The sequence below is a fragment of the Hemitrygon akajei genome, chromosome 29 (genome assembly GCF_048418815.1).
Source record: "Hemitrygon akajei chromosome 29, sHemAka1.3, whole genome shotgun sequence".
Lineage (NCBI taxonomy): Eukaryota > Metazoa > Chordata > Chondrichthyes > Myliobatiformes > Dasyatidae > Hemitrygon > Hemitrygon akajei.
In genome coordinates this window covers 19,166,072-19,191,264 of record NC_133152.1, presented here as the reverse complement: position 1 = coordinate 19,191,264, position 25,193 = coordinate 19,166,072, and the positions used below count along the sequence as shown (strand labels likewise).

Here is a 25,193-nt window from a genome sequence, read left to right as displayed (position 1 = left end):
TGCACTTCAGTCTTTGATTTCACTGCAGGGGAAAGGAGTACTTTGCACCTTGGTCTCACATGACTTTATACATCTCAGTTAATCCCAACTCAGTCACCACTGAATTAATGAAAACAACTTCATTCTGGTCAATCCATTATCACCGTTGAAATTCTGGAGCCAGGATGACATCATAACACACTTCCAAATGCTTAATATCAGAATCAGATAACTATCACCAGCATGTGACACGAAATTTGTTAACTTAGCAGCAGCAGTACAATGCAATCCAAAAAAAAGAAAAAAATTAAAAAATAAAATATATAATAAAATCAATTACAGTATACATATATTGAATAGATTAAAAATTGTGCAAAACCCAGAAATACTATATATTAAGAAAGTGAGGTAGCACCCAAGTGTATAAGAAATAATATTAAATCATTACAAATACTTTGTCACCAAACAATTGATACTAGAGTGTACAATCATCACAGTGATATTTGTTTCTGCGCTTCATGCTCCCTGAAATACAAATCGAAGTAAATATAATAAAATTTAAATTATAAATCATAATTACAAAATAGAAAAGGGAAAGTATAGCAGTGCAAGTCAGGTCTAGATATTTGGAAGGTACGGCCCAGATCCGGGTCAGGATCTGTTCAGCAGTCTTATCACAGTTGGAAAGAAGCTGTTCCCAAATCTGGCCGTATGAATCTTCATGCTCATGAACCTTCTCCCGGAGGGAAGTGGAACAAAACGTGTGTTGGCTGGGTGGGACTTATCTTTGATTATCCTGGCAGCACTGCTCCGACAGCGTGTGGTTTAAAGTGAGTCCAAGGATGGAAGATTGGTTTGTGTGATGTGCTGGGCTAGGTTCACGATCTTCTGCAGCTTCTTCCGGTCTTGGACAGGACAACTTCCATACCAGGTTGTGATGCACCCGAGAAGAATGCTTTCCACGGTGCACCTATAAAAATTAGTGAGGATTTTAGGGGACAGGTCAAATTTCTTCAGCTTTCTCAGGAAGTAAAGGCGCCGGTGGGCCTTCTTGGCAGTGGACTCTGCTTGGTTAGACCAAGTCAGGTCATTTATGATATTCACCCCGAGGAACTTAAAGCTTATGACCTGTTCCATCTGCGCACCACCGATGTAGATGGGGTCATGCAGTCTGCTACTCCTTCTGAAGTCAACAACCAACTCCTTCGTCTTGCTGACGTTGAGGGATATGTTATTGTTTACATTACATTAGAAAGAGATGACATAGGATTGGAAGGTGTAGAGTCTTTATGGGTTGAGTTGAGAAATGGCAAGGGTAAAAGAACCCTAATGGCAATTGTATACAGGTCTCCAAACAGCAGTTGGGATGTGGATTACAAATTACAGCAGAAGATAGAAAAGGCGTGTCAGAAAGGCAATGTCATGATAATCGTTGGGGATTTTAACATGAAAGTAGATTGGGGAAACCAGGTTAGTACTGGACCTCGAGAGAGAGAATTTGTAGAATGTCTAAGGGATGACTTTTTAGAACAGCTTGTTGTTCAGCCCACTAGGGGATTGGCTGTGCTGGATTGGCTGTTTTGCAATGATCCGGAGGCGATAAGAGAGCTTAAGATTAAGGAACCCTTAGGGAACAGTGATGACAATATGATCGAGTTCACATTGAAATTTGAGAGGGAAAAAATAAAATCCAATGTGTTGGTATTTCAGTGGAATAAAGGGAATTACAATGGCATGAGAGGGGAATTGGCCGAAGTTAACTGGAAAGGGACATTTGCAGGAAGGACAGCAGAGCAACAATGGCTAAAATTTCTGCGAAAAATGATGGAAGTGCAAGATAGATATATTCCAAATAAGAAGAAATTTTCAAAGGAAAGGAGGACACTACCATGGCTGGCAAGTGAAGTCAGAGCCAAAGTAAAAGCAAAAGAGAGGGCATACAAGGAAGTCAGAGCTAGTGGGAAGATAAGAGGATTGGGCAGCTTTTAAAAACTTGCAGAAAGAAACTAAGAAGGTCATTAGGAAGGAAAAGATGAATTATGAAAGGAAGCTAGTGTCTAATATCAAAGAAGATACTAAAAGCTTTTTTTTTACCTTTAAAGGGTAAAAGAGAGTCGAGGGTAGATATAGGAGCAATAGAAAATGACGCCGGAAATATTGTAATGAGAGATGCAGAGATGGCAGAGGAACTGAATACGTATTTTGTATCAGTCTTCACAGTGGAAGATGTCTGCGGTATACCGGACATTTAAGAGTGTCAGGGAAGTGAAGTTTGTGCAGTGAAAATTAAGGCTGAGAAGGTGCTCAGGAAGCTTAATGGTCTGAGGGTGGATAAATCTCCTGGATCTGATGGAATGTACCCTCGGGTTCTAAAGGAAGTAGCTGGAGAGACTGCGGAGGCATTAACGCTGATCTTCCAAGAATTGATAGACTCTGGCATTGTACCAGATGACTGGAAAATTGCAAATGTTACTCTGCTATTTAAGAAGGGTGGAAAGCAGCAGAAAGGAAACTACTGACCTGTTAGTCTGACATCAGTGGTTGGGAAGCTGCTGGAATCAATTGTTAGGGATGAGATTACGGCATACTTGGAGGCACATGACAAGATAGGCCAGAGCCAGCATGGTTTCCTGAAAGGAAAATCCTGTCTGACAAACCCACTGCAATTCTTTGAGGAAATTACAAGCAGGGTAGACAAAGGAGATGCAGTAGACGTGCTGTTCCTGAATCGCTGAGTGTGTGCTCTCAGGCTTCTGTATCTCCTACCCGATAGCAACAGTGAGAAAAGGGCATGCCCTGGGTGCTGGAGGTCCTTAATAATGGACACTGCCTTTCTGAGACACCGCTCCTTGATGATGTCCTGGGTACTTTGTAGGCTAGTACCCAAGATGGAGCCGACTAAATTTACAGCCCTCTGCAGCTTATTTCGGTCCTGTGCAGTGACCTCTCCATACCAGACAGTGACGCAGCCCGTCAGAATGCTCTCCATGGTACTACTATAGAAGTTTTTGAGGGTATTTGTTGACGTACCAAATCTCTTCGAACTCTTAATGAAGTATAGCGGCTGTCTTGCCTTCTTTATAACTCGTATGTTGGGACCAGGTTAGATCCTCAGAGATCTTGACACCCAGGAACTTGAAACTGCTCACTCTCCCCACTTCTGATCCCTCTATGAGGATTGGTATGTGTTCCTCCATCTTCCCCTTCTGGAAGTCCACAATCAGCTCTTTCGTCATGTTGAGTGCCAGGTTGTTGCTGCGACACCACTCCACAAGTTTGCATATCTTACTCCTGTACACCCTCTCGTCACCACCTGAGATTCTACCAACAATTGTTGTATCATCAGCAAATTTATTGATGGTATTTGAACTATGCCTAGCCACACAGTCATAGGTATCTAGCGAGTAGAGCAGTGGGCTAAGCACATACCCCTGAGGTGCACCAGTGTTGATTGTCCGTGAAGAGGAGATGTTATCACCAATCCACACAAAATGTGGTATTCCAGTTAGGACAGGGGTGTCAAACTCATTTTAGGTCACAGGCCGGATTGAGCAAAATGCAGCTTCATGCGGGCCAGATCAGTCGGACGCGTGCGAACGCAGCTTTCGTTGCCTCCGTTTTTTCAGCCTGCTCTCATGTGTCTCAGTCTCTGCTATAATTACAAAGTGTTTCACTTTACAAATTACGTTTCTTATGAAGAAGACTGCCGAGCAAGACTGCCGAATAAACACTAAAAACCCTGAAAACCTGGTACCTGAATAAACTCAGCATTAGCCATATCATATGCCATAGGCGCTTCGATTACTGGGGCCAGCTTTAATAGTAATTAGATATTATCTCGCGGGCCAAAGATAATTCCACGGTCCACGGGCCTTGAGTTTGACATATATGAGTTAGGAAGTCAAGGATCCAATTGCAGAGTGAAGTACAGAGGCCCAGGTTCTGCAACTTCTCAATCAGGATTGTGGGAATGATGGTATTAAATGTTGAGCTATAGTCGATGAATGGTATCCTGATATAGGTGTTTGTGTTGTCCAGGTGGTCTAAAACCGTGTGAAGAGCCATTGAGGTTGCATCTGCCGTTGACCTATTGTGGCGATAGGCAAATTGCAATGGGTCCAGGTCCTTGCTGAGGCAGGAGTCCATTCTAGTCATGACCAACCTCTCAAAGCATTTCATCACAGTAGATCTAAGTGCTACCAGGTGATAGTCATTAAGGAAGCTCACATTATTCTTCTTAGGCACTGGCATAATTGTTGCCTTTTTGAAGCAAGTGGGTTCCGCCCACAGCAGCGAGAGGTTAAAAATGTCCTTGGAATACTCCCACTAGTTGGTTGGCACAGGTTATCAGAGCTTTACCAGGTACTCCATCGGGACCTTCTGCGTTGCGAGGGTTCACTCTCTTTAAAGACAGCCTAACATCAGCCTCTGAGACAGAGATCACAGTGTCATCAGGTGCAGCAGGGATCTTCACAGCTGTAGTTGTATTCTCCCTTTCAAAGCAGACATAGAAGGAGTTGAGTTCATCTGGTAGTGAAGTATCGCTGCCATTCATGCTATTGGGTTTTGCTTTATAGGAAGTAAGGGCTTGCAAATCCTACCAGAGCTGTCGTGCATCCGATCTCACCTCCAACCTTGTTCCAAATTGTCTCTTCACCTCTGAAATAGCCCTCCGCAAATCATACCGGATTTTGTGGTACAGGCCTGGGTCGCCAGACTTGAATGTCACAGATCTAGCCTTCAGCAGATGATGTACCTCCTGGTTCAACCATGGCTTTTGATCTGGGAATGTCCAGTAAGTCTTTGAAGGCACACACTCATCCACACAGGTGTTAATGAAGTTGGGAACATCTGCAGCATTCTCATCCAGGTTTGAAGATGAATCCCTGAAAACAGTCCAGTCGACCAACTCAAAGCAATCTTTTAGGTGCTTCCCTTGTCCATACCTTCTTGGCCCTCACTACTGGTGTTGCAGTCTTCAGTCTGTGCCTACATTCAGGGAGTAGAAGTACAGCCAGGTGATCAGACTTCCCGAAATAAGAGCGTGGAATAGCACGGTCAGCATTCTTGATGGTGGTGTAGCAATGGTCCAGTATGTTGTTTGTTCTGGCATTGCAAGTGATCTGTTGATGGTAATTGCTTAGTGATTTTTTTCAAACTGACCTTCTTAAAATCTCCAAAAAAACGGTGAGGGCATTTGGGTGTGCTGTTTCGTGCATGTTGATCCCATTGCTCAGATCATCTAAAGCCTGACTGACATTAGCCTGAGGTGGAATGTATACTGCTACCAAAATGAGCCAGGAGAAATCTCATGGTAGGTAAAAATCCATCACAACTTCCATTTTTCAATACTCCAGCTGTAGCATGAGTATGATCTCCCTCCCTTATGTTCAGTAATTCGAGAATAAAGGGAAGTATTCATAGCGATTTCATAATCTTTCCTATTGCACGGGAATGTTGACATATATTCCAGGATCACTCTCTTCGTCTATCCTTGTCAGTATTTTACCATTTACGGGGTAGCCGATTGTCTTGTCTGCTTTCAACTAATGCATTACTTCACATTTGTCTGGATTAAATACTACTCAGAATTTTTCTTCCTATCTTTCCATCCAGTTCACTTTTCCGATAATAATTTGATATCCAATTAATTATTAACAATTAAACTGGTTCAGAATGATTATTTTCAATTTGGGCCATTTGAGAACTAGGAGCCAGCATAATTTAGCAATGAATTGATTGTGGCAAAAGGCAATCAATACACAAAATACATGAGAGTTTTGGATGAGATAAAGTTCAAGTAGGTGAGAGGTAAGACAATGGCACGAAAAACTTGATATTATTGCATTCTGAGCCAGCACGCTCCCTAATTTGGTTCACAATAGTAGATGAGCCAAGGCATAGGCAAGAGTCTTTAGAAAGGTGGGCTATGTACCTTGCTAAAGGCAAATAGAACAGCTTTGTAGCTAATGGCATGATTTGGACAAAGGGACAGAAGTAGTACTAGCAGCGTTAATCTTTTCCTGCATATGAGCAAAAAAAATTAAGCATAGAATTCACAGTTATGAATGTCTGATATGGAAAGAAAATGCTCAGGTGTTCTACATTCAACAATTGTTCTGATGTGCAATCAACACTGTCATTATGAATACAAAACTGTGGGTCAATAATGCCAAAACATTTAAAAACTGTAGCTGTCACTGTGTTGTTATACTTCAGTATTGAATCTGCAAGAATACTCAAACAGACTGACAATACAAACTACTTTGATTTCAAAAATAACATTAAAAAATCTAAACAGAAATGCTAAGACCGGAAGAACATAGTATTGCCAAGGTTGAAAAGAGTGAAAAAATAAGTAAATTGGGAAGCAAACAAACTCAGTTTGGGTTTAAAATCCTGTAACCTTACAGAAAGAAAGCAAAAGAGATAAATAAATCCACTTTTTGAGGTTGTTGGAAATCCTGCCTGACAGGGATGCATTTTTAAGAAAGATTTGGAGGTAACTGGTGCGTTTCACTTACTTTTTAGAGTATTCCGAGGTGTTTTTCAAGCCATGACTCTTTGGTGTAGTCACTGCGGTTACATGGGAAATACAGCTGCCAATTTGCATACAACACACTCCAACAAAGCACGTTATAACAATAACAAGACATAGTATTTGTTGATTAATACTGAGAAATGAATAACTATTAGTCAAGAGACGAGAGTTAACTGCATTCTTTTTTTTTCAAAATCACAGATTTCAAGTGTTCAAAGAAAAGATAGATTGAATCTCAGGTTAAATACACGTCTGACAATGCAACATTCCCTTGGTTCAGCAATGGAATATAATTTTAGGTTTGTGCTCAATCTCTGGAGTGAGAGTTTAATCTAGAACTGAAATGCAGCTAAAATTCAGAACAATTTAGAAAATCTAAATACTGCTATCAAGATTGATTAATCCACAGCACAAATTTCATCCATTCATACAAATGACTAATTCTGAATATTTATTTCTACTGAAGCTTTCTGCAAGATTTATTTCACCACAAGGCTGTTAGAGTTTGTGACATAGTGTATTTACAGTAGCGATGCAATTGATCACTTATGACACATAACCATTGAGAATTAATGGAGTGCATGTCAGAAAATCGTATGATCTGACTCAATATAGAAACCGGTATCAGACTTACAATGAATTCTCCCACCAACAGCTGATCAATGGTTTGCCTGATCTCCGCCTTCGTTTGCATCTTGAGCTTATTGTATTGTCTTCTAGCAGCTTCTGCCACACGTAGCTCTAGTTCCGATTGGTAACCAAAGCCTACCAAAATAGACGAAAAATCCCACACAATTTTTCAAAAACAGAATCCTGCAGGCACCTGAGTGCTAGATCTAGATCCTACAGATTTTCCAAAAAGAACTTGCCTTTGCAAGTACTGGTTGAGTACCCCTAATCCGAAATGCTTGGGGCCAGAAGTGTTTTAGATTTTGGAATATATAATGAGATAGCTTGGGATCACCATCATTTAAAACTCTGAAATTGACGTGCTACCAGTACACAATCTCTGTCTTACACTTATTCATCACACATACGTACTTAACAGTAAACATTATTACATACTATGAATATAATGAAAATGTGTGTGCAGGGTAACAAAAAGCAGCACAGCAGCATCAGAATACTTGAATCAGCTGTTGAACAACAACAAACAATGGCAGGCTTTCATTCCCCAACTATGATGCCATGTTTTGATAAAAAGCCATTACACTGTATTTCAATTTTTTTAAGGATTGTAGACTTGTTCTGGTGTTAGGTTTTCATCAGCGACTCTTTAAGAAATTGTCATGTCTTTTCTTAAATTTCTGCATCCAGACTGCTGAATATTCACAATTACCTTCAATTTTAAGTTTGTCATGATAGACCATTGCTTGTTTCACAATCAACATACTGTTAAGTGGTACATGTTCACTCTGACGGTACATGATTGGGATCTTCATTTTTCACTTTATGCAGTGTTTTTTCTATTTTTCATTAACTTCTGTTCATTACTTAAGTGAAGTCATTTCTCAGGTCTGTCTGCGATGCGCAGACCTGTGTATCACCTGGGAACCTTCCCAGCACCTTGTGGAATTTTCAATTTGTGAAGTTACGTCATCACTCAAAAAACTGGATTTCAGAGGCTTTTGGATTTTGGAATTTCAGATAAGGGGTACTCAACCTGTATTAATGCTATCCTATGTGACCACACAGTGAGAATTGCTTACACATAATAAGAGTTGTTAAACATCGCTTAAGATATTCAAATAATACTTGCATTTATAAAGTTTTTTTTTAAACATGTTTTAAAAAACACAGTAACAGAAAACCACAAAAGGCACTCTAAGGAAGCAAGGAAACTCAAACAAAAGAAACTTTGATCAAAGAAACTGTTTTTAAGCAGAGTCTTAATCTAAGGAATTTCATGGTGCAAGCTCTGAAGCAATTGAAATGCAGAAAAAACTGAAGTTAATAAGTTCACATTGGAGAGGCAGAGGAGATTACAGTAACAGGAACTTAAAGGGAAGGATGAGGTTCAAGCTTGAAGATGGGTTCAAATTAGAGGAACTATAGCTAACAGGCCAGTGGAAACTGGATGAAGGAGGAAACCAAGAGAGTATTATTAATGAGTTGCAATTGGTAGAGGGTGGAAACTTATAAGAACAGCTCAAATTATTGAAAGAATCAATAAGGGTATCAACAGGAATTGGGATGAAGTCAGGGTTGGAGACATTATAGAAGTGAAAACATACAGTATGATTTGTGAATTGAGCAAATACAGTATGCAATTGAAAATGATATTCATGCTTAAGTCAGCAAGGCTGTCAAAAGTCTGGTTTAGTCTAAGACAGTGGTTGGTGAGAAGATATAAAATACTGCCAAGTGTACAGAATTTGTGACTATGACTAATAGTAATGGTTTTGATCTTAGCCCCTTTTGCAGGGGAGAAGTTTGTAGCTCAAAACTATGAATCTGATTGCAATAATAAGTGTCTATACAGATGGTGTTGAGGGACAGGGAAGAGAGAGCTGAATATTAGTATCTATCTATCTAGTACCATACAATAAAATACACAAGTGCTGCCTTTGTCTAAGAGTAGATTAGTGGGAACCATTATAGCTTTGACATTGATCCACATGTGCCAACATTTCAGATGATATTAATGTTCTCCAACCTGATGTCCACAGACCATGGTATAATAAACGTTGGGAACCCCTGGTCTAGTGCAATATTGATGGATACATTAGTATGGATATATGGTAGTCGATCCAGCAGACATTGGCTTGATATGGACATTGTCACAATCCCTTGCTTGGGAATTATATAATCTAATGGGTGCCAAAGAAGAGTGTTCCCCATCAGTCAATACTTATTAGCTCTTTAAAATGGCCAACTTCTGCCTGTTGCATCTCGTAGCAAGTGAACATCAGTGTCAAGGTGCTCAAGTTCTTGAATTATGAAATGCGACAGGCAAAAGTTGGGTTCTTTGTTGATGGAACGGTCCACAAGGCATCTGGCACATGCGTTATGCATGGGCTCAAGCAAAATAACTTTTGTCCATTACCCTTCCTATGGCCAAACCTGACCTGTATCCTGACAATCAAAGTAAATTTATTATCAAAGTACCTTGAGAATCATTTTCGTATAGGAAAATAAATACAACAGAATTTGAGGAAAAACTATAAATAAATAAAGTTTGACAAACAACCAATGCACAAAAGAAGACCAATTGTGCAATACTGAGAACATGAGTTGCAGAGTCCTTGAAAGTGAGTCTGCAGGTTGTGGAATCAAAGTTGTGGTGAGTGAATTTATCCACAATTCAGGAGCATGATAATTTTAGGGTAATAACTGGTCCTAAACCTGGTGGTGTGTGACTTTAGACTCCTGTACCTTCTACCTGATGGTAGTAGCAAGAAAAGAACATGGTGGGGATCCTTGATGATAGATGCTGCTTTCTTGTGGCAGCACTCCTTGTAAATGTGCTCAGTGGTGAGTGGGCTTTGTGTATGATGGACTAGGCTGAATCCACCACTTCCTGTAGATTTTTCCATTCCTGGTAATTGGTGTTTCCATACCAGGCTGTGATGCAATCAGTTAGGATACTACTATACATCTATAGAAGTTAGTCAAAGTTTTAAGTGACATGCTGAATCGAAGCAAGTTTCTAAGAAAGTAGTGGTGCTGCTATGCCTTCTTTCTGAGGGTACTTATGTGCTGCTCAGAACAGATCACCTGATAATAATGATGCCAAGTTACTGACCCTCTCCGTCTGCGATCCCTAATGTGGACTGACTCATAGACCTTTGGCTTCTTCTTCCTCTAGTCAATAATCAACTCTTGCTTTGCTGAAGTTGAGTGACAGAATGTTGCTATAGCAACATTCAACCAGAGTTTCAATCTCTCTCCATTATGCAGATTCATCACCACCTTTGATTCAGCCAATGGTTCCAGCTGTATTTTGGCCCATAATCCTTTAACTTATCCTCCACTGGTTAACGAATGATTACTTTTAAATTTACTTTTCTACGAACCTGAGGTATGCACTTTGCCCTTGTAGAAAAAATCAGCAACTTTCTTGATAACCAAAGGGTTATAGATGATGTTGAGGGGTCGAGTGCTGACTTCCAATCTTCTCTCATAGTTACTGCAAACTGGATTTTTCTCATAGATCATTTCAAATACTGGTGGCAACTTACATGGAGAACAAAAAGCTGTGAAGTACAATGAACAAAATTAGATTAATTAAAAAATGTATTTTCTGGTATTATGTCACTCACTATTTTCCTCTAGCATCAGTGCTTTCTCATCAACGAATATGAGTATATGTCCTCACTGAACAGCAAGATACAAAATTCTGAAGGAAAGAAAAGAATCTGCAAATGCAGACATCTGGAACAAAATACAGAATGCTGGAAGAAGTCAGTGGATCACGTAGCATCAGTGGAGGCAAAAGGTTTAAGTCAATGTTTGGGTGGAGACTATCAGAATTGAGAGGGAAAAGGATAGGCAGATTAAAAGCAGTATGGGGAAAGGGTAGGACAGAGACTGGAAACCACATGCGGAAGGGACAATGGGAAGATGAAATCAGGTGGAGGGGCATGGGTTAACTGAAATGGGATGGGTCAATGTTCATACCATTGTTTTTGAGTTACCAAAATAGAATACAAGATGTTGTTCTTTCAGTTTATAAGACCATAAGAAATAGGAGCAGAAACAAGCCACCTGACCCACTGAGCTTGCTCTGCCATTCCATCATGGCTGATTCGTTATCTCCCTCAACCACATTCTCCTGCCTTCTTCCCATAATTTTTTGACGCCCTGCCTAATCAAGAATCTATTAACCTCCACTTTAAATATACCCAATGACTTGCTCTCACAGCTGTCCATGGCAACAAATTCCACAGATTCACAACACTCTGGCTAAATAAAATCCTCATATGTCCTAAATGGACGTCCCTCAATTCTGAGGCTGTATCCTCTGGCCCTAGACTCCCAACGATAGGAAGCATCTGCTCCATATCCGCTCTACCTAGGCCTTTCAATATTTGATAGATAGATAGATAGATAGATAGATAGATACTTTATTCATCCCCATGGGGAAATTCAACTTTTTTTCCAATGTCCCATACACTTGTTGTAGCAAAACTAATTACATACAATACTTAACTCAGTAAAAAAATATGATATGCATCTAAATCACTATCTCAAAAAGCATTAATAATAGCTTTTAAAAAGTTCTTAAGTCCTGGCGGTAGAATTGTAAAGCCTAATGGCATTGGGGAGTATTGACCTCTTCATCCTATCTGAGGAGCATTGCATCTATAGTAACCTGTCGCTGAAACTGCTTCTCTGTCTCTGGATGGTGCTATGTAGAGGATGTTCAGAGTTATCCATAATTGTCCGTAGCCTACTCAGCGCCCTTCGCTCAGCTACCGATGTTAAACTCGATGTTAGGTTTCAATGAGTCTCTCCCTCATTCTTCTAAACTCCAGTGAGTACAGGTTCAGAGCTATCAAACAGTCCTCATATGTTAACCCTTTTATTCCTGGGATCATTCTTGCGAACCTCCCTTGGACTGTCCCCAGTGCCAGAACATCTTTTCTTAGATAAGAGACCCAGAACTGCTCCAAATACTTCAGGTATGGTCTGACAAATCCTTATAGAGCCTCAGCATCACATTCTTGCTCTTATATTCTAATCTTCTCGAAATGAATGTTAACGTTGCATTTGCCTTCCTCACCACCAACTCAACCTGCAAGTTAACCTTTAGCGAATCATGCATTAGTACTTCCAAGTCCCTTTGCACCTCTGATTTTTGAATTTCCTCCGCATTCAGAAAATAGTGTACGCATTTATTCCTTCTGACAAGGTGCATGACCATACCCTTCCCCACACTATATTCTATCTGCCACTTCTTTGCCCGCTCTCACAATCTGTTCAAATCCTTCTGCAGAGTCCCTGCTTCCTCAACACTACCTGCCCCCTCCACCTATCTTTGTGTCCTCTGCAAACCTGGCCACAAAGCCTTCAATCCTGTCATCCAAATTACAGACGTATAATATCAAAGAAGCAATACCAAACCCTGCGAAAAACCAATAGTCACCACCAGTCATATAGAACAGGCCCCCTTTATTCCACATCTTTGCTCCTGTCAGACAGCCAACCTTCTATCTATGCTTGTATCTTTCCTGGAATATCATGAGCTCTTATCTTGTGAAGCAACCTCAAGTACAGACCTTATAAGAGAGCAACGGAAAATGCAAGTAATATCCTATGAGTTCTTTTGCCTTAGGCTGCCTAATCAAATATGGTTCATTACACAACACCCAATCCAGAATTGCATTTGCCCTAGCGGGTTCTAAAAAATCAACTCAGAGGCATTCTACAAATTCCCTTTCTTGGTTTTCTCAACTTCCTTTTCCCAATCTACCTGCATAATGAAACCTCCCTTGACTATTATAATGTTGTTCTTATTACATACCTTTCTATTTTCCATTCTAAATTATATCCACATCCTGGCTATTGTTTGGGGGCCAGAATATAACACCCATCAGGGTCTTTTTACCCTTACAGTTTCTACCCATAGGGATTCTACATCTTCTGATCCTATGTCACCTCTTTCTAAGGCCTGATTTCATTTTTTAACCAACAAAGCCACCCCACCCTCTCTACCCTTACGATATAAAGTGTATCTGTTGATATTAAGCTCCAAACTATGATCATACGTCATACGCCATCCCATGTCATACCTGCCACCCTCTAACTACGACACAAGATCATCTACCTTACTCCATATATGGCGTGCATTCCAGTATAACACCTTCAATCCTGTATTCATCACTCTTTTCGATTTTGACCCCATGTTAACTTCAACTCATTCCACTGACTGCAATTTTGTCCTATTATCTGTCTGTCCTTCCTCACAGTCTCACTACACTTGTATACCATTTGCCCCATCTTCAGCCTAACATTCTGGTTCCAATCCCCCTGCCAAATTAGTTTAAACCCTCCACAACAGCTTTAGCAAACCTGCACGCAAGGATATTAGCCCCTTTGGTTTCAGGTGTAACCCATCCTTTTTGTACAGGTCATACCAGAACAGATCCCCATGATCTAGAAATCTGAAACCATAACCCCTGTATCACTTCCTCAGCCACTCATTCATCTGTACTATCATCCTATTCCTGCTCTGACTAGCACATAGTACCAGAAATACAGTATTTACTACTTTGGAGTCCTGCTCTTCATCTTCTTTCCCAACTTCCTACACTCACTGTGCAAGATCTCCTCCCCCTTTCTAACTATGTCAATGGTACCAATGTGCATCATGACTTCTGATCTCCTGCTGAAGAATCTACTGCAGCCAGTCTGAGATATACTGGACCTAGCACCTGGAAGGCAACACACTTTCCTGGCTTCTCTTTAATGGCTACAGAACCTGCTGTTCATCCCCCTATCAAGTCTCCTTTTACTATCATTCTGCCTGACTTTACCCTTCCCTGCTGAGCTCAGAGCCAGCCACAGTGTCACTACTTGGCTGCTGCTGTGCCCTGGTCATCCCCACCTCCTCCCCACCCCCAGCAGTATCCAAAGGGGTATACTTGCTGCTGAGGGATGGCCAAGGGGAGCACTGAATTAACTGCTTATTCCCCTTACTTCTCCTGGTGGTCACCCATCTACTATCTGAAGTCTGCACTCTGAATGTGACCACCTCAATAAAAGTCTCATCAATAACGTCTTCAGCCTCCCAGATAGTCCTAAGTACATCCAGCTCCAGCTCCTTGACCATGTCAGCCATGAGCTGAAGCAGGGTACACTTCCTGAAGATGTAGTCATCAAGGAGACCGTTAGGTACCCTGAAATCTCACAGGAGGGGCATTCCACTGCCTGAGCTACCATCCTGCCTACAATCTTTATATCTCTAATTTCTCAAGTTTATGTTCTACCCTGTGCCTGCTCTCGCCCAGGCTTGCTCTGCTTACACTTGGCTTCTTTTTATTGGCCCCTGCCAAATGCCTAAAAGTTCTCGATGATTGCAGCCCACCAAAAAGTCCCGAAAGGTCCCAAGCTCTTTTTCAACCTTACACTGCCTCACCAACAAACAACCTATTACAATGATTGTAGCCTACCATTTGGTTTCTTCATAACAATGGAGAAAGCCAATGACCAATTGATTTGTGTAGGAAGGAAAGGAAAACTGACATGTAACTAGAAGCTCAAGAAAGCTATTGTGGACAGAACAAAGGTGCTCTGCAAGATGGTTGCCTAGTCTATGCTTAGTATCCCCAATATACACAAGGCTGCTTCATGAGCAGAAGATGCATTGTGCAGAAGTTGAGGACGGTGCAGGTGATCCGCTACCTCATCTGAAGAACTGTTTAGATCACCAAATATGTTAAACACATATACACTGGAAGTACAAGTGATCTCCTACATCTCAATAACTGCAGTAACCTCACTATTCTCAATATTCAAATATTTCCTTGCCTATACATCAATGAGGATTCCCAATACACCATCCATTAAATAAAAATACTTATGAATTTTGGTTTTAAATTAATTTACAGTTCAATCAAAATTATATTATAATTTTTTTCTGATTTTCTCCCTTAGTGGCACACTCCTAGAAATCATGTTGCAAATATTATTATGCAGAACCCTCACTGGACAGGATGCAAATGGCTGTTCATAGTGCTTGATCCTTGACTATTAAATTGCTTTTATCAGTGATTTTCAGAATTAAAAAGAACATTGAAGTATACTGCCTTACCTGGATGAACACTGGCTGTTTCAGACAAGGTGGAGCGCATACCTAATGTCTGTGATAAACTCGCAGCATCGTTTTCCTGTTAAATGTACATAGGAGGCACAATGTCAATGTTGCTCTCTCAACTATAATTAACCAATAGTAACCACAGAAAAAGTCTAAATCAAGTTAATTATGCCACACAGGAAGCATCACTTTTCTCTCTAAAAAAAAAATGCCCATACAGATAGTTAGAAACCCCTCAAATTATCTTTAAGAACCAAATAAAAGGCAAATTTTAGATTATGTTGGAAAATTTGACCCAAAACAGTTCTTCATGTTATATTGTCTGACTCAATTAAAGTCCCTGGAACCAAAGACATCATGGTCATACCCAATGCATGCAATTGTGATATAAGTAGGAAGTGTGCAATTCCTTTGTACATACATGTAATGACACAAAAGTTTATGGGACATCTTAAACATTTTAAAATTTAATGTGGGTCAATCAGAAGATCACTTGCCTATTCGCAGGTCTTCCCTGATGCCTTTCACATCCTTTCCAGGGACTTCAATCAGGCTAACTTGAAGAAACCTCAACCCACCTACCACCAAGCACATCACCTACAGGACCAGAGGACCCAACACACTCTACCAAAGCTACACCATCATGAAGAATGCCAACCATTCCATCCCTTGACCACATTTTAGGAATTCTGACAATCTAGCTGTCCTCCTCCTACTTGCATATTAACTACAGCTCTGCATTCAACACTATCATTCCCTTGAAACTCATTACTAACTCAAGACATAGGCCTGGTACCTTCCTGTGCAACTGGATCCTTGATTTCCTCACGGACATTCCCCAGTTAGTATGGATTAGTAACAACATCTCAAAACTCACCATCAGCACATGTGCACCCCTGCTCTATTCAATTTATACTTATAATTGTGTGGTTAAGCACAGCTCCACTAATGTATTTAAGTGTGACGACGACACCACTATTGTTCGCCAAATCAAAGGTGGTGACAAATCAGCATATAGGAGGGGGATTGAAAATCTGATTTGAGTGGTGCCTCAACAACCTCTCACTCAATGTTAGCAAAACCAAAGAGATGATTATCGACTACAGAAGGAAGAACTTTACAACTTGTGTTCTCAGCATTAATTTTTTGCTGTCAGTCTTTGTTTATGCACAGTTTTCATAAAATTCTACTCTACATATGTTCTGTATATCCCTGCAAGAAAATGAATCATATACATAGTATATAGAAACATATACGTACTTTGATAATAAATTTACTTCAAACTTTGATGTAAACAACAAAGACTCGCATGTATATAGTGACATTAATACTAAACTTACAGTTTTTCACCAGATTATAATTAACACCAGAAATCCAAGGAGGTACATTTCTTGACTCATTACAAAATTAGGTTTGAGGTGGCTTGAGTGCAAGCATAATTACGCTTACCAAGGTAGTTTTCAAAAATGTGCTTCATGATATCCCAAGGTTATATCACCAATGGTAGTAAGGAATAACTCCATACTACTCAATTAAACTAAATTAGTCAATATTTTAGAAACTGTATTCCACATACTACAAATTCTGCTGACCAATGGCTCTCCTTGGAGGCTGGTAGCAAATAGAATTACTAAGTAATGGGCTGAACAAAGTTTTACAGTTCCTCTTTCTTGTACACACACCTCAACAAGTATTAAAATGTTATCACATGATAAATCTGAACTAAAAAAGAAAGCAATTACATGGTAATGATTTGACCTATATAAAAACCTTTCTCCCCCCCCCCCCCCCCAAGATGAGCGATGAGCTATAATGCAGTGACACCTACTGGTTTGGGTGAAACTAGGACAGGGAATAAGGAACCCTGTGTTGCCATGTCTCGCAGGAACAAGCCTCCCAGTTGGATAGAGAACAAGGAAGATTCTGTACGAGGTGAGGACTCCACACCAATTTTTACTCCTGAAGAAAATACAGAAAAATGAGGCAATTGTTTATACGCCCTCTCCATATGATAAAAACATTTTACAGTAGCGGTGTACAGAATAAGGCCCAGAGTACTGTCTGGCTTGTCTCAGTAAACAGCAAGGTGCCCAACATCACCACTTCCATACTGTCTGTAACTTCAATACCTGCAAGAAAAGCAAGGTCCTAATATTGCTACCACTTACTAGAAATAATCTTTTCACAGGCATAGGTCAACTCTAAATTCACTTGTCAGGCGCCAAAACCAGCTCCTGCTCAGCAAGGCCCTAATGAACTTCAAACACCTGTTAAGCCATGTCTCAGGCTGAATCAGCTCTCAAAATTATCCAAAGACTTTGTATGTCGTTGTTGTCACCAGCATCCACAAACATTTAAGGATAATCAAAAGTTATAAATATCAAACATATGAAAACAAAGATTTTAGAGTATAGTAACAGATTCAAAGACCAAAAACTCTACAAAATGTTTAAAAAAATACAATTCTTAGGTTATTAAAATGTAAATGACCTGAGACTTACCAGGATTAAATCTGCCCACGTTTCCCAACATAAATGCTGGGAAACAGCATACAATTGATACTTTGCTGCACAACTCCATAAGCGATTCAACATCACAGTAAATTTGGAATCATGGTGTGAGGACTTCACAGGAAGCATGAGATTTATTTATTTGATAATTTCATCCTCAACAAAAGTTGTGCACCATGCTTTTGCACCATTCTTTTTATTCACTTTCAGAACCATGAACAGTTCCTGCAACACCCCATATATGATCTATTTCTTTTCTTTCCCTGCTTTCTTTAGAGTTAATCATATTTGCTTTATTTTTCTATTATAGCTGAAAATTGTTGAAGGCTAAAAATTGTCTTTAGGTGGAAAGTGAAGTGCTAACACAATGAGAAATGAAGAAAGTTGCAGGTTAAATAACCAAATCATAGGTTTGTCACATTGGAGACAGCCAACACCAAGAGACTTCCTTTTAGCTTCTTATGTCTCTAGTTAAATGACATCTAGCATATTTGGTCACCACTCATCAGATCATTAATCTCAGACTAATAATAATAGTCTTCATTCTTATCACAGAATATTAGTCGTTATCTTGTTCACTTTGAAGAAATTTATCAAATGTACAAGATTTAATAACATTATCAATCATTTCTCATTTTATCTATGGGTCTTAAACCATGTACAGCATTACATTTGCACTTCTATTTCACCTTGTATTATTTATTGTGTTCCATAACATTAATGCACATCCATCAGTCTTACTCAATGAAGTTAAATGAATATGGTTAAAATTACCTGAAAACTCTAGTTCCACAAAAGCAGTTTCTGTCCCACTAAGACTAATCTCCCTTTCATGTCGGAGCAAGCTGATGGTTCCACTTTGTAGCAGGAAGTTCAGTTTAATAAAAACATGGTCCCTCCTTGTGAATGTGTTCATGCCTGATGTATCTGTCATTGTATTAAAGAGCTCATCGCCATCTGAAAAGGGAAATGAAGAAAAAGTTGCCCAATGAATTTACGAGAAACTAAATGCAGTGCAAAGACGGTTTTCAGAGTACACGAGATCCTTATAATATCTCAACAGTCAGATGAACAACTGTATTAACAAGGTTTATCCTTTACAACTAAATACCTCATTACAAATGCTAACTATCCTCTATCACTGATGTAAAAAAAATCATATGAAGGTACAGTAAACTGAAAATAAACTAGTGACACAACTGACATATTACTAATACCTGTACAAAAGGGAGTCAAAACAGCAAGTGGCAACAGTGAGAAGTCAGCTGATATACAAGTGACTTTTCAAGATTTACTCTTTGAATTTAAAAGAATGTGCCACTTTTCACAACCATTGAGATTAAGTCTAAATATTTTGTCATGAGAGAGACACATCTGAACTCTTCAAAGCTCACAAAAGAATACCTTTTAAACATACTTCAGCAAAGCAGTAACAGGTTATGTTATGTCAAATGCAATGTAAGTGGCATATACTGAAAATGTGCTGGAAATTATTTGATAATCTGCTAAACTTTGTATGTATCACCCTGTTTATGAAATGGCAGAAAGTATACAAATAACTTCCAAATTGAGTCATTTAACTCCCTGAGACAAGTACCTAAAATCAAAGCATTAGTACAGCCCAAAAATAAAATAAGTTAGGAAGAATAGATTATCCCAATCTCTAACTAGGGTAGATTGAAAGAACTCCTGGTAAAACTGGTAAAAATAAATGGTGAGATTACATAGCTAGGGGGAAAAAAATGAAATTCAAGCCTCACTTTGAACTCAGCTGATCTGCTAATCTCAACCAAGTCAGAATGGTGGCAAGATGGCCCTGGTACCCATTCTGGAAGTTGTACACATACAGGGCAGTGACTGTCCCTCAATATGGCTCTTTCCATGAGCAAATCATCTTCTGCTTAATAAATATAAGTAAGTTTTATCCTCTGTGGAAAGCATAACAAATGGTAAAGACTAAATTGAAAAGGAAAGTCCCTCTATGACAGCTAAAATGCCCTTTTTTTTAAAAAAAAAAGGGGGTTGCCACTTGAAGCTCTGCTCTCTATCAATGAAAGAGAGAAAGCTGAACAAATCCTAATGAAAAATGTGTAACATCTGGCAAAAATTATTAGCTGCCTTTGACATTAATTTGGTAATCTTCATTCTCTCAGCTGCTGAGGATTTCTGACTTTATAATTCCACTGGATGATAGGGAATAGAGTAACATGTCAAGTATAACCTTTGTAAATAAAAAAAATGACGGAGAGTTGTATTAAAAAAATCACTTATGTTGATTCTTAGGTAGTCACTGAATTTCAGGTATTTTGGTACTAAATAAATGTTGTTCAAAGTTAATATATTATCAAAGTACATATATGGTCACCACATGCAATCCTGAGATTAATTTTCTTGTGGACAATTACAGTAAGTGGGAGAAACACAATAGAATCAATGAAAGACCACACAAAAAATGGACAAATAAAAAAGAGAGAGAAAATACGAACAATAAATATTGATAACATGAAGAATCCTTGAGAGTGAGTCGTTAGATTGTACGAACAATTCAGTGATAGAGTAAGTGATCTCTTCTGATTCAACTGTCTGATGGTTGAGTACAGGCCCTAATGCCAAATCAGAAGTTGCTCATGGGAGTGTTTTTAAAAGAGAATTGTGGCATCATTAAAGCATGAGGGAGATCGGGGATTCTCTGGAAAGGGTGAGGGGAAAGAGGAATAATGAAGGGCCTTTATAGAAGATCCCCCCACAACAATTCAGTTGCCACAGTAGTATCCTGTGACTACAAGTCCTTGGATTCACAGATAAAGAGGGAGGTAGCTATTAGGTCACAAAAAAAATTATTAGAATTATCGCCAGCAGTGCTTGATCACTACCAAGGATTGCTGACGCTGAGATACTTATGTCAATTTTTCTAAACAGCATAAAAGTAATAATTGGAGACAACTTCATATTACATGGTTCAATATTTTAACATTGTTTTATTATGAGTTAATCACATATTGTAAATCTTGTTCCAAACTGATACTTTTTAAATCAATAACAAACCATATGTTTTCACGAGCACATGAAAGTGGTGGACTGTTAAGAAATACAACCATGGAACCAGTATTAGAATCATTTGTGACAGGAAAAGTCTGATCCAATTTTCCAGCTTGCACTTACAAATAGGTGCAAGTGTACAAAGTAGATTTATTATCAAAATCTGTATAACATATACAATCTTGAGATTCGCTTCCTCGCAGGTAGCCACAAAACAAAGAAACACAAGAGAACGCACTTAAGAAAAACCCTGTCACACACCTAATGTGTGAATAAAGAACAAATCATGCAAACAATAAATAATACACAGAACATGAATTGCAGAAACCCCAGAAGTGAATCCACAGCCATAGAACCAGTTCAGTACTGCAACTGGTCCAGGAGCCTGATAGCTCCTCAGTCGGCCCTCCGTATCCGCGGGGGTTTGGTTCTGGGACCACTCCCCCTCCCCGCGGATACCAAATTCCGCAAATGCTCAAGTTCCATATATAAAATGGCATAGTATTTGCATATAACCTACGCATATCCTCCCGTATACTTTAAATCATCTCTAGATTAGTTATAATACCTAATACAATGTAAATAGTTGTTATACTGTATTGTTTAGGGAATAATGACAAGATAAAAAGTCTGTACAGTGCAGTACAGATGCAACCATCGTAGCTCTTCTGGGAACGCTGATACTGCTTCAGCATCAGCCAATGCCGATTCTCCCGTGATCTTTAAGTTCTTGAGGCTGTAGCGCTTTACAAAGCTAGCCAGCCATCCCTTACTAGCCTTAAACTCCTTCCGCTCGTTCATAACACAAGTAGTGAATGAACAGGACATGAGGTGAACAATGGTCAAACAACGAGTAATACTTTTAATTATCTCTAGATTACAGTACAGTATTTTACGCTCCCTCTTAGCCTTTGAGTAATTGCTTTGACCACTTAATTGCTTTTTAGGAGCTATTTTTTCACAGAAACAAAGGGTGCACACAACACAAGTAGCCACCGAACAAGACGCGAGGCAAACAATGCTCAAACAACGAGTGCTAGAGAGAGAACTTCCGGGATTTTTTTCAATCCCGATCCGCAGTTGGTTGGATCTGCGGATACGGAGGGCCAACTGTATGTTGCACCTTCTGCATTTAAAGAAATAGCATGAATGCGGATCTCATCATACCTATGGACTCTTCTGGATTCCACTGCTGCTGCTCTTCAGGTGTGAGACCTTCTACAGTTACACCCTGCTCCATTTGCTGAGAATTTTGAGAGTAGCCATACCAGCCACCCCATCCAGGGAACCAAGACTGTAGATACTGGATCATGCCACTACGATTTTCCTGCACTGACTTGGACTGTGAGGAAGAAGCTAGAGGTTCTGATAGAGGCTCCCGAAGTTTCTGTCAGAATAATCAAAATAAAAGTAAGTTTCAACATCCACAAATTTTCAAAGCTCAAAATACATTATCAACGTATTTATACATTATACAACCTTGAGATTTGTTTCCTTATACATTTTGTGTAAGCTCAAGGCAACCCTAGAATGTCGAGCAGTTAGATAATTGGTTTGAATGAACTTCTAATATCTTTTCCAGTGTTACCGTCATAAGCAGTGCTCTACTCAACACACTAAGAAAGCTCCAGCATGCTTCACTGTATTATTTGGGGCACGTCAGCTCTACAAGTTGTACTCCCAATTTCAAATCTGTCATTTTCAAATTCTGAAATGCAACGACGCAGCACAGATGCTATAAAATACATAGACGCCACAGTGAAAAGCTGTGAATATTCCAATAATTCTATGTGCAATTGTCAACAAGTTCCGGATTTTCACTTGTGTGCAAAAAAAAATTATATTCCAAATTCACAGTCAGCAATTCATCATAGTTTTAGTACTGCTCGCTAATGCTGGAGACTTCATGGAGCATTACATTGCAGCAACTCTTCAATATCTAGAACAATGAATCTGCAAAATAACCTGTGCCAAAATGGAATTACTGTGGAAGTGCTCTCCCATTCATTTCAATTGTAGGGAGCAGTTGCCAGGAACTTTGGTTAAGAATTAGCAAAGTTTTTAGTGCTTAAGATTTTCTTCAATATTTTTGGCTATATTTTCAGATTTTACATTTTTGTTTGACTTTTAGAAAAGTGTTTAAATAAAAATTTAATGGCTTTTAATTGTTTCTAAATGCAAGAAACACAGTCTTTGATATTTCTTGCTAAATCAGTTTGCACAACATCATTGACTGTCATTATATTTGCAATAAAATACAACTGCAGATGCTGTGTATCAAAGAATACGTACACAACGCTGGAAGAACTCAGCAGGTCAGGCAGCATTCTCACGGATGCTGCCTGACCTGCTGAGTTCTTCCAGTGTTGTGTACGTATTATATTTGCACTATTTTGCAGGCAGGTATTGCCTGGTTTCCAGTGGAGCCCATTGTGCCATGGAAGGTTTTGCTCTACCTTGATCCATCTGCCTTTCCCCCAGCAATTCAGACAGCAAAATGAAGTACATGGCCATAAAGCCTGAACGACAGAGAAATGACCCTATTATGTCCAATTTGACTAGCTGTGGCATTGTCATTCTATTTCACCATTAATTTAGCCAACTATGTTTAATAATCTGCAAAACATCATTAATCTGACACACTCAGGACTTTGGTGGCACTGGACTAGATTTTCTGGATAATTGGACAGCTAATGCATTTTTAACTCATTCTTTTTAAAAATATCTCATGTAATGGAATAATAAATTTTCCAATGATACCCAGTAAATTTCAGAGGAGTGCAGAAATCAGGACCTTGGTGAATTGATGGCAATGACATGAAATTGGGTCCTTGGTAAGTAGACAGACATCGCTGCACAGGCAGATGCTCAACTATTGTAATTTCCGAACAGTTGGATAGTGGCTTATTGGACTATTATTGTATATTGAATATAGTTGTATAATAACAAGTGAAATCAACTTATCCATGACAAAAGGGCATAGCCATAAACAGAATGAGCTCAGATGTGCAGAACTATTAGCTCATGACTACTTATAATTGTGCCGCTTACTAACATTATACATTCCCCATTGTTCGGCACACTGATGCAATGGCTTGCAGGGTTTCATCAAATCAAATGGGAAGATTCTCATTGACAGGTCTTTGCCTCGAGGAAGCATTAGCCAGGGAGGTGGATTAGCCAATTAACAATGAAGCTGTATGTTAGGAATCTGCTTGGCTCAGGTATTAGATCACCAGGTCCATTATTTAATGTCAGAATTTTGACTGATCAAAGATTAATCATGTCCAAACCACTTATAATGCAGAGAAGCCACAACTTAGCCACTGGTAGATTGAGTCTCTTCATCTGAAACATCGTTTGTTGATTTAATAAATTTCTGCGTGCAGAAGTAAATATTTAATCGTAAATCCTGACCTCTGCTAGTATATCTTGCTTCCTGAACTGTTCAAATACAATTTCTCGCAGGATTTTCAGCTCTTCAAAACTCTGTTCATCCTCAATTCGCTCTAGCTCCTCCTATAAAGAATCAGTATCAGTTACATCAGGGAGATGAGAAATATCATAAAATATAATTTCACCAAGGTTTTATCAGCTTCTATTATTATAAATATGAAGAAAGTATTTTTCAACTTAAAATAACAATTCAACTTGTTAAAATCACCCGCACACACACCTGATGATCTCTCATCAGAATTGCCAGGTCAGCAGGTTTAGCTGGGACATTTTCAGATTCTGACAGAAATATTTCACAATAAATTGATTTTCTCTATTGTATTTGAACTGAACTATCCTTGAGTTCAAATAATCATTAGGTCATCCGAATGTTTCTTTTCGGGTTATTAATTAGCCATGATCTTATTAAACAGGAGAGCAAGGACAAAAGATCAAATGGTCTTTCTTGTGTTTCTATTTCATATATTCTTATGAATATATTAGAACATAGAATAGTACAACACATGAACAGACTCTTCAGCCCACAATGTTGAGATGAACCAGCTAAAAAGCAAAGCAAATCCTATCATCACCTTAATACCACGTGACCAGTACCCCTTAGTTATATACCAAGCAAACTCCATCCTGGACAACAACACACACAAAACAACTGTATCTTACTGCAAGTGTTATCCCAATACAATCAATGGATTAACTAACTTTATACATAGAATCAAGGTAATCCTAACATTTCGGTAACATTTGAAGTTACTGGGCATGTACCTCATGGGGGTGGGCGGATCTCGTTGCATTTTACCAGGTACTGAAAGGCCAGAATAAACTGAACACGGAAAGGACATTTCCATTAGCGGGAGAGTCGAGGGCATAGCACCAGAACATAGGATCACCCCTATAAAAGTGAGATGAAGAA

General features: G+C 39.2%; 1 protein-coding gene across 3 annotated transcripts in view; it reads right to left on the bottom strand.

Moving 5' to 3' along the window:
• Positions 1-25,193, bottom strand: part of vps13d (vacuolar protein sorting 13 homolog D) — a 288,043-nt gene that overhangs the window by 223,731 nt on the left and 39,119 nt on the right. For all 3 annotated transcript variants that reach the window (XM_073031774.1, XM_073031775.1, XM_073031776.1), the window contains exons 10-16: positions 24,245-24,346; positions 21,995-22,214; positions 18,563-18,745; positions 17,107-17,237; positions 15,276-15,351; positions 10,537-10,716; positions 7,155-7,285 (exon numbers count right to left, since the gene is read on the bottom strand). In XM_073031774.1, the coding sequence (XP_072887875.1) occupies positions 7,155-7,285; positions 10,537-10,716; positions 15,276-15,351; positions 17,107-17,237; positions 18,563-18,745; positions 21,995-22,214; positions 24,245-24,346 (1,023 nt within the window). The remainder of the gene's footprint in view (positions 1-7,154; positions 7,286-10,536; positions 10,717-15,275; positions 15,352-17,106; positions 17,238-18,562; positions 18,746-21,994; positions 22,215-24,244; positions 24,347-25,193) is intronic.